Source organism: Acyrthosiphon pisum, unplaced genomic scaffold (genome assembly GCF_005508785.2).
Source record: "Acyrthosiphon pisum isolate AL4f unplaced genomic scaffold, pea_aphid_22Mar2018_4r6ur Scaffold_21574;HRSCAF=24295, whole genome shotgun sequence".
In the NCBI taxonomy this organism is placed as follows: Eukaryota; Metazoa; Arthropoda; class Insecta; order Hemiptera; family Aphididae; genus Acyrthosiphon; species Acyrthosiphon pisum.
In genome coordinates this window covers 43,632-54,941 of record NW_021771056.1, presented here as the reverse complement: position 1 = coordinate 54,941, position 11,310 = coordinate 43,632, and the positions used below count along the sequence as shown (strand labels likewise).

General features: G+C 29.2%; 2 protein-coding genes across 2 annotated transcripts; one reads left to right on the top strand and one right to left on the bottom strand.

Annotated features, from left to right (window-relative positions):
* Positions 1-2,275: 2,275 nt before the first annotated feature.
* LOC103307910 lies at positions 2,276-4,612 on the bottom strand. Its single transcript, XM_008180373.1, has 2 exons — positions 4,344-4,612; positions 2,276-4,037 (listed from the first exon to the last, which is right to left on the bottom strand). The coding sequence occupies exons 1-2, from the start codon at positions 4,610-4,612 to the stop codon at positions 2,276-2,278; spliced, it is 2,031 nt and encodes a 676-aa protein (XP_008178595.1).
* Positions 4,613-7,341: 2,729 nt separating this feature from the next.
* Positions 7,342-9,009, top strand: LOC100573991. The gene is made up of 4 exons (XM_003241477.4): positions 7,342-7,573; positions 8,072-8,203; positions 8,303-8,505; positions 8,627-9,009. Exons 1-4 carry the CDS (start codon positions 7,535-7,537, stop codon positions 8,781-8,783), a joined length of 531 nt encoding a protein of 176 aa, XP_003241525.1. The 5' UTR covers positions 7,342-7,534; the 3' UTR covers positions 8,784-9,009.
* Positions 9,010-11,310: the final 2,301 nt, after the last annotated feature.

Sequence of the window (11,310 nt, the reverse complement as noted above, 5' to 3'; positions counted from 1 at the left end):
CGGGTATGGCGGTGTCGGCAACGACTCGCGTAATGTGCTGAAAGCTGGAGCGGGACCGGGTTACGCAATAAGTAGGTCAAAAACAAATTTAGTGGGTCGGAAACACATGTATTTTTAGGTACAATAATAGTTTGATTAGCGGGCGCCCAGAATAATAATAATAAACTTAAAACTAATTTACCATAGCTGGCGAACAATAATTATAATTTTACATCAGCCCACTGACCACGCGGGTGACTAAATAAACTGATCAACCTGATTCGGTGACGGCGTAGCTCGACGACGTGACGATATTCTCGGTCGGCGACCAATGTGGCTCCTCGCCGGAACGGCGACGGCGGACAATGTTCTCAGCTCGTCGTCGGAAAATAAGCAATCGATTTCAGCGCGGGTAGTGCGCGGCGCGATCTGCTTCCTGGCCTCAGCACGTAATAAACGATCGCGATCACGCGGATTACTATAGAATGACGTATATCGAGAGCGAAGCGCGATGTTCAACTCGACGTCGGGTGTCGATCAAGACGGCGTCGACAGGCGGTTTTACGTGTTCACACGGGACTACACTCGGTGCGTGCAAAAGTGTTAAGTAACGCGACGCAACGGGCGCGTATAACAAAGCGAAGCTTAAAATTTTATTCGTAAGAATAGTGGCCGCTGATCACAGCTCGGGCCTAACACACCTCGTGTTCACACGAGGGTTTGGGGACACGCACGACACAATGCGGAGAACGGTAGCGCGGACGTTGCGCTATGTTCAACCGCTAGAAAAAGACAATTTTGATATATATTGTGCACGACAGCCGATGGCCAGCAACGGCGGCGCGGGACTGCGGAGGGGGAAAGCGTAGGAGCTTCGATATGGAACGCGACTTGGAGCGTCCGTGCTTTTGGCGGCAAACCCGTTCCGCGTTCGAACAATAAACCTAAATTTAAAGTTTACGATAAAGTACGAATATCTAAGTATAAACATATATTTAGTAAAGGATATACGCCAAATTGGACAACGGAAATATTTACAGTTTCAAAAGTTTTACATACAAATCCAGTAACTTATCAACTAAAGGATGAATCAAACAATATAATCTTAGGTGGTTTTTATGAACAGGAAATTAAATTAACTAATTTTCCAAACACCTTTCTTATTGAACGTATTGTAAAAAAAGTTGGGAATAAAATGTTTGTTAAATGGTTAGGTTTTGATTCAAGTCAAAATTCATGGATTACATCATCAGATATTTTTTAAATAAAAAATTTTTTATGTATAATATGTAATACTTTTATAATAAAAGTCAGAAAAAAAAAGTTAAATTAATCATTTGTTTTCAGTTTGTAGTTTTTTTATTTCAGCACCCATTTTTCTAATAGATTTTATTACACTACCATGTGAAGTATTTTTTTCTTTAATTGTATAATGTTTTCAGTTTATAGTGTCCATAAGCCAAAGTATTTATCCCATCGTCATTTATATGACGTTTATCATCATTAGCACTTAAAACAAGTTTGTTCATTGTTTTCGAATGAACAACATGTTTGTTTGATTGGATAAAATTCATGGCTCTATGAGTTAATTTATCCTTAACATATAAATGGTTTATAAAAGCATTTAGTATATCCTTATAATTATCGAATTGCATATGTTTTTTAATAATATATTTCTTTACACCTTTTGCTTTTTTTCCTCAGTACCGTGTACAGTTTTGCACGCATATAATTTCAGTCTTAATGAAACGAATTCTTTAATTATTACCCCTTTTAATTCATCCTTGAAAAAGCCTGGTTGACTTTTATGTAATTCGCTAAAACAATAATAGTCAATAATAGTCTTTAGGATAATTAGATGTATAAAAATATGGTAATAAATCATTCTTTAAATCATTGAAAAAATGTGTAGTTTGAATAGCGTATATCAAGGAATCAGTATCCGAATATAATGAACTAATTTTAGGACCATACATTTTCTTCATAACATTATAATGAAAATCATACATAAATGTTTTCGAAACGTCTAAAATTGCAAATCCTATATAAATTGCCTTATCGAATTTAATAGTTTCCTTATGTTGGTGAATAGCCATGAGATTCTTAGAGTATATGGTTCTGTCTTTAAAACTAGTTTTTGTCATTAGTTTTTCGCTTTTTTTCTGATGTAACCAGTTTTATAGAAGTTCTTGCTCGAACATTCTCCATACATTTACCAAAAACACTATTAATTAACAACTTCCAGAAATTTTTTTCAAACTCATTTTTTGCTTCTGCCCTCATTTTTGTACAAAACTCAATATACGATGCCATCCATTTTTTTTTGTAAAAAACGGATAGCTCGATGAATTTTTACTACTTTAAGTCCGTGAGAAATCGCTTGTTTTAAATTTTTGTAATGTACAATATAGTTTTTTTTCGATGACAAAGTAGTTAACAATTTCTCAACTTTTGAATTTGGTGGACATTCGTTAAACGGTAAAAACGGGAAATCATTATGGGTTTTATGTAAATGTTTAGGGTACTCGATATCAACTTCTAATATATATCCTACTTCAGAATCATCAGGAATTTTAGTTACATCTATATCGAGATTATCGACCCATTCAAAATCTTTAAAAGGTAATTCTGTTAACATAGACTTCCCATACAAATTTACACAGTCGAGATATGTAATCCAAGTAATAGGTTCATTCGAATTATAATCCAATCCTTCAATATTTGGTATGTTTGCTTTAGCATATCTTTTAGTTGATTGACAAATACCCCCGCGAATTGATTTTTCAAAGAAAAGTAACATATTATAATCCTTTAACCTCTCTAATTTAACCTTTGTATACTTAAGCATACAATCAAAAGCAAATCCGGGAGCAGTCATATAATGAGCAGGATCTAGTCTAAGCGTTGATAAACATATGTCTCTAAAATTTTCGAACACGTCAGCTAGTATAGCAACATCAGTTTTTAAATAGAGATCGCTATACTCACCCAAAGTCTTTATGTTAAATGTATTCCATACATTTTTTGCATGTATGTAATCTTCATTACTTATGTTCTCGTCAGTTAGAGAGTTGTAGAATTGCAGCTTTGTCGGTAAAAAAGCATTGTCTAATTTACTCCAACTGTCAACATATTCATATGGGAAGACTCCTTTCCGGGTAACTAGATCTAACGATTGCATGGAAAATATTTTGAGAGTTTCCCTAAACCTTGTCTTATCTTCGGATAAATTGGTTGCAAGTTTACTCAACGATTCACTCATAAAACGGAACGTATCAACAAATTTTATGCTGAACCTAGGTGCGATTTCCTTGCTAAATGATATATATTTTTCTGAAGAATTTGGGATAATATGAATATCTTTATCATCGCAACCAAGTTCTCGAATAATAAAGTGGCTATCATACGACAAATTGTGGAAAAAAATCGGAACAAATGATGGAGTTGTTATTTCAAAATTACACTGAAGACAGAGACATTGTCTATATTTACCGGTAAAATGACAATGGTCTCGGACTTTGATTAAATTGTTGTTTTTAAAATGTTTTAAACATTTTTCGCAAAATTTAGTTCTTTGAAAATGTTCTTCTTCTTTTCCAGTTAATTTTATCATCGGTGTATTAATTTGATAAATTTTATTGATACTATTCCCGATTTCAATCATATTTTTCATAAACTTTTTTGCAGCCTTTTCACCTCTATAAATAATAACCTTCCTCGGAATGTTGAAAAGTTTTACCAGCTCTTTTGAAATAATGTTATAGTCAACTTTTACATAAAACCCGTAACTCATAATCTCATGCAAATGCGTAACATGAGTTTTCTGTTTTTTACATTTTTTAATGAATTCATTGGGCTGTTTGGGAGTTAATAAACATTCAAAATCTGCATAAATTACAAATGGAATCTTCTGGGTTTTTTTATAACCTTTGAAATAGATGAAATCATCATCTCCCTTTTCAAACATTATAGGTCTCCCCAAAGGATTCTTTCCACAATTACGCTGATGTTCATTTAATCCTTTCACACCCCAAAGCTTACTTTCACACGGTTGAGTACTAAAAGTTGTAAAACATCTTTTACAAATAATTAATTTTAAACAATTTTTCGTTTTCTGACTTCTGATCAATCTTGAAAAATTTTTAATATAACAATAATGTGATGTATCATAATTATTAAACAAAAATAGATCAAAATGAACATTTCTTTCGGTATTACAAATATACAAAGGAAAAATTGTTTTTTTATCATTCAAACTGAAAATGTTTATTGAAATATTGTTAATACGTTCAAATTTAGGTATCTGACTAATTGGTGTTGGAAAATCAACACATTTAAAATTTAAGCCGCTTTTTACTTCTAACATCTTAAAATATTTTTCACTAAAATTAGTTTTGTTAGAGCGATTATCAAACTTAGATAATAATGCATATTTAAAACATTTATTATCACTATTTTTTACATTGATAATCGCTCTTTTATCTTTAACATGTTTGGGTAAATCAATATATGTTCCTCCTTTGAGAGGATTCACTATATTGATTCTTAACTGCATTGTTTCTATTACCTTAAGCGACCATCCAGAGCCTTTCTGTTTGAAATCTGCCTCTTCCCGTAACAATTTATCGAACATGTCGTTTAGTGTTTTTTTAAAATTAGATGAATAACACACAAGAACATTAGACGTTTTGAATGCAATATCCTGTACTTCTTGCGTGATAATTCTTTCGTAAACACTAGCCACGACTAAATTAAATTTTATAGAAGTATTTTTACATGATTCTTTTAACTTGTAAATTAATTTTTCTGAAATATTGTTAAAAAAAAGCGTATAATCAATAAAATTTAATCTATTCCTAATGATAAAAGTTTTCGAACATTTTTTGAAACGTTCAATTTCGAATAACTCTTTATCAGTAGAAATTGTTCGCTGACATTTTCTCACCGTTTGTCTTTTCATGATGAAACTGTAAATAGAATAAATAAAAAACAAAATATATAATAATGTAAATAGATCATTTTATTTCAAAAATTAATACATTCAGAATATAAGACATAAAAAATAAAAAAGCGGTTTTGAGATAAAAAATGAATTATGAAAATAGGGAAAATTATGAATAACCATTAACCATTGTTCATATAATTATACTGTGTATATAATATAGATAATCCTTTTTGGATATTTTTTTCCCGTTGTTTATCAATATATAACGAATGTAAATGATCCTTTATAATTTTTTTTTTTTCATTCATTAATTTGTTTTGTTTTAAAACTGCTTTTTTTATTCTTATATCAATTTTTTTAATTTTTTTTTTAAGTTCAACTGCATTTTCATTCATTTCTCTGTCATTTTTCTCTGCCTTTTGAATTATCTCGTTAATTTTATCCATAATGAATGATTTTGATTCCATTTTTTTTTTATTCTGTAAATTTTATAGTAGGTAATCTATAGACATTAGTTTATGATTATTATGTTAAGCTTGCATCAATTGATAAATAAAAACATTTTTAGAATGGTCGGTATATTTAATAAAATAGTTTTATTAAATAATTGAATAATAATGTAAACAAAAAACTTATATTATTTATCAAATTATTTTTTAAACATAAGCATAATACTATAATATGTACTAAATATTATTAAAATATAATCCAATTTTAACAGATTTCATTCAACTCCTGTAACTTTAAATTAAGATTTTGAATTTGTATATTGAAATTATTGATACTTTCCCAATAGTCAGAATCTCTAGTGCGATGAAATATAATTATCTTTTCTCTCTCTTCTTTTAAAAAAAAAACATTTTTTCTTTTAATATAAAATTATTTATATAATATTGATTTATATAAGTTACAACTAGAGAAGGAGAAGTACACATTCTAGCTAAAAACAATTGATATTTTATATTTTTAATATTTTTTTTATTCTGTTTAAGTTTCCATCTTCTCATGATGTGGTCTTTTTCATCCGTTTCCGTATAACTTTGAATCATTTGTTTATAATATTCTATTTCGTTTAAAATATTATTGTGAGAATTCATTATTTGTAAATGTTTTTACGTAAATATAGAAAAAATGTTGAAAAAAAAAAATCTTATAATAAAAAATGATTTATATCAACCATTATTGTGTATAATTGTATGTTAGCTAATATGGTTATATTTTATAAATTATAATAATCAAGTTTTTATATTATTATGTTATTTTATAATTATAATAATTTACATACCATGCTGTATACATATATACAGAATTCAATCTTATTTTTCAACTTATTAGAACTTTCTAACATTTTGTAGCCATTTAATATACATTATGATAATTAACATGACTATATATCAACCAGCATTGTGTGTAGTTCAATGTTGGCTAATATGACTATATCTTATATATTACAATAATCAAGTTTTTATATCATGTTATTCTATAATTATAACCATATACAAACTATATAAACTTGTTTTTCAAATTAATTAACTTTCAAACATTTTGTAACCATTTAATATACATTATGATAATTAAAATTAAAATGACTATATATCAGCCAGCATTGTGTATAATTCAATGTTAGCTAATATGACTATATCTTATATATTATAATAATCAAGTTTTTATATTATAATCATATACAAACTATATAAACTTATTTTTCAACTTAATGACTTTCTATCATTTTGTAACCATTTAATATAACCATTATGATAAAATATAAATAACGTTTATGCTATGTTATGTTTTTATTATCGTGTATTATTATTTTAATTTTTAAAAACTAGTAAAGATGTAGTTTTAGATTCAATAAGATGGTTCTTTTTAAAAAAATATATAAATAATGGAATAGATAAGTACTCACATAGATAACTGTACGGTTAAATTATTTTCCAATTTTCAGTGACGAATGTCATCTCTGTTGATGATGCTGGTGCTTGACTGGTCAACTTTGAAGGATTGAAATATTTTTTTTGATTATGCTGATGATGTTTACGGTGAATGTCTGTTGCCTGTTGCTGCTGGTGGAGAACACAAGCTGAACTGATATCGTTTGACTGACAAACGCTGTGTTATATAGTCGAGAATCATCTCCTACTTTCCTAGTTGACGTTTAAAACTTACATTCTATTCAAAGAAACCGTGTAACGTTCTAATGTAATAATAATTTAAAAACAAATAAGTTATTTTGCAGTAATAGTAATTATAATATATAATGTATGTATTGGTGTTGGCCGTTACCTGAAATAGCCATTTAAAAATATCAAGGTCAAATTTTGGACGTTGTCCGAATAAAAACTAGTATTGATAGAAGGTTATATTAAAGCCGTGCGCGGAATAAAAACTGGTATTAATAAGAGGTCAAATTAAGGGCGTTGGCTGGTTTAATAAACATTGTTATGGATATTCTACATTTCTATGTTACTATAGTAGTGGAAACATTACAGTATATAAGGCTAGCGTATCGACAGCAATATCACAGTCAACATCCAGCAACTTCTGCGTATCGACAGCAATATCACAGTCAACATCCAGCAACTTCTTCATTAACTCAACAATTTCAAGATGTCGTACAGAACTTCTACTGTTGATTCTGGATCAGAGGTTAGTAAATGAATTATTTAATAACTTAAGTGAATTGGAGACCAGTCGTAAAACTATTCAACACTAAAATAACTACTAAAATCTCCACACCCGAACCTATCGGACGGTATTTATATGACAATAGTGTAATAGTCAGAGTATTCCGGCATTACACTGATCATACATTCGTCTCAGTTAATAGGGTAATAGTTAGAGTATTCTGGCATTACACTGACTGACATACCGTTCGATAGATTCAATTCCCAGTCGTACACACTTTCATACCGAACCCTAAACACCTATTGTTATATTTCTGTTTGTAAAATAATAAAGTGTACACTCGTTAGTATGACAAACAAAACCGTGTAGAGTTCTTTCAAAATAAATTACCTACATAATCTAACCTAACCTAACCTACACTATAGTTATAATTCTACGGTAAACCACTCATACATTTATGAAAAAAAAAAAACAATCTATCAATATATTAAATTTAATACTATAAGTTTATTTTTATAGAACGACTTTGAAGGATTCGTAGACATGAAAATGAAGCCTTCGACTTCGAAACAAACTAAGACGGCTTACAAAAGAGGAGCTGAAAAAGCGATTGATAAGAAAAATAACAAAAAAAATAAACAGGCAAAAACAGTAAGATAAATAATAAGTTATCATCTTAATACTTTTATCTAATATTCTAAGGTGATCAATTATAGCATGAATTTTTTTTTTTATTTTTTTTTTTTTAAGAGTTCATCTTACAGAGAAATGTTAGAAGAGAAGTTGCGGGCGGAAGATTATGACGAAGAAATCTTCAACACAATTACATTCAGGCAGGGAGATGGTTTGGCCACCATAAAAAGCCAGTTCAATCCGGACGACAAACCGACGGACTATTGGACTATTACGCACTACAAGTGTAAAAATATAAACAATGTACCTACGAAAGAGAGGTAAATACTATACTTTTGTTTACTTTTTACTTATAATGAAAAAAAAAAAAAAAAAAAAAAAATAATAATAATCTACTTCTATTCACTGTTCAGCTGATTGAATAATTAATTTATGTTGCAGGTGGCGTCACTCTGAGGCAACTGTTAAAATAACTACTTCTGATAAGTCGAAAGACCAGGCGGTCAATAACAGTTTGAATGAGACCATGCAGGTCATCTTCGATGTAATATTGAAAGACCCTGAACGTCGAACTATCAGAAGTAAATTAGCTGTATGATAATAATTGGTGTAATATAAAATAAACAATATATATATATAAAAATAATTTGTAATTTAATAAATAAAAAAATATATAAATATAAATGAATTTGTATTATATCATACTATTAAGTCCTGTAAAATCATGTCAGACATTGCGTTAAAATGAAATTGTAATATTTCATACAAAAATGAAGTGTCATCGTTTTGTAGATGAGAATAATAATTAAAATCATAGTTTTGTATATACTGATTTGTGAATTCGTTCCTCTGACAGCTGATGGGCAAACCTCGGACATCGTTTTTAATCAGTTCGTAAGCTGCATCGAATGTTGCTTGAAAACTGTGTAAACGTTTCTGTTTTTCTGCGATATAAAGGTCTACACAATGCTGAAGTTGTTTAAGTCTACAGAAATCTATATGCGAGAGTGTAATATAATCATCATTTATATGTAAGGTTATTGAACTCTGCTTCACATTGATTGAATATGTAAAGTTCTCAGTGATTCTTACACGTCTACACTTGGTATGTAAGTTGTTAGTAATTGAAATGTAATTAGATTCAGACATGAGCGTACCTACACCATTGTTCTAAATTTAATGTAATAATTTTTTTCGTTAACTTGCATTCTAATAACACAATAATCGAAATTTGCTTGGTGATTAATAGTCTCACTGTAACACTCTTCTTACCAAATGGACGTAGGTATGTCAAATACTGATTTTGATACAATTACCGGTAGACCCATAACGAATTAAAGTTATTTTATGGTTCTTTTCTTTTTAATAATTAAAAAACCTTTCAAACTATAAACGTAATTATTATTTTTTCAAATTTGATATAATATAACCGATGAAGGATATACTTTGAACTGAAAGCATTTTTACTTTGTGAGCGTATTATATACTAAACCTGATAGATAAAAAAAAAACAAAAAAAAAAAAAAAAAAAAAAATGCAAAAAATGTGAACGTATAGCATAGTCGGCTACTGCATGCAGTGGAGGGAGAATTATATATACTTACCTGTTACCTGAAAACATTTAAATTATCACTACACGCACTAACCCACTAGGCTATACGTTCACGAGATATTACATCAAATAATAACACATATAAGTTGTTTTAAAAAAAAAAAATCAGGATTTATTTTTATTTTTATTTACTATAACATAATATAATAAAAAAAATGGTTAACAAACGGTGTCATATGACCCAGTTTCGCAATTACAAATATGTTCTGTCTTACAATATTTACTTAATATGTTTTGAACATACTGATTACCCTTCATTAGTAACACATATAAACATCTTGGGCTGAATCTACAATGTTCAATCCATGGATCGTCCAGCCTTTCCCAATTATGAAGAATAAGACCGCAACAAAAGCATTCCACGACATCATCCACTCCTGAATATTTTAAGCCACATTCGGACAATGTATATTTATTTTGAGAAGTATTTGACGGGAATAATTTGAATGTTTTAAATCTTGATGAAAACGAAGAAAATTTTGGATGAACCACAGTCGGATTATTTCGTATACGATAAACTAAGGATTCAAAATCATTAGAGCATTTTTGAAAATTCATTTTTGAAAAAATTGAATAACTTATAAAACAATTTAATGAAACTTTTAGAAAATAAAGTAAAATGAGACACAACTTGACTAAACGATGGATCATTAATAACTGAATATAAAAAATGATCAACTTATAACTTTAAAGAATATAAATTTTTGAAAAGAACAGACATTTATTAATTATATAAATTACAGTGCAACCAACATAAATAAATAAAAAAAAAAAAAAAAAAAAAATGCGAATATAGTAATTATTATTTCAGTTTTTTAGTTGTTGAGAAAAAAACCATTTAGCATGTGAACTGTAAATATTTGGACAAAACTGACTTTGAGTGTACAAACTCTTCATATTTTTACACGGTAAAATTATTGTGTCCAAGGGGGACATCCTCCCTTGAACGGTGTGAAATTACCGTGTAAAAAGTGTACAAATTCTTCATAATTTTTACACGGTAAAATTATTGTGTCCAAGGGGGACATCCTCCCTTGAACGGTGTGAAATTACCGTGGTGACACAAAAAGTAGACTGTGAACATACAAATGTATACTACTAACGTAAAATGGCACTAACCCTAAGAACTTCTATCACAAATTTAAATGTTGAAAATAAAATATAAAAAAACCAAAAATCATTATTTTGATAGGCTAAATTAAATTTGTTTTATTACCTATAAATTCATTAGTGATTTTATTGTTCTAACTGTAGAAATAAGCATAAGACCAAGGGACATGCGGTCCAAGGTACAACACTCTCCCTACTAACATAAAGAAAAGCATAATATCATATCTGCTAGTATTCTGCATTCTTGAAGTAGGTACAATTACTATTTAATTATCTGCTGCATTTACTATTTTGATTAGGTTTGGTCTGCCATCGATTTCCAAATCCGAGAATACATATGCCCAGACTTTTGGAATGGATTAAAATTGTAGGTTTGGATAATATGACACCAGATACTGTTTAT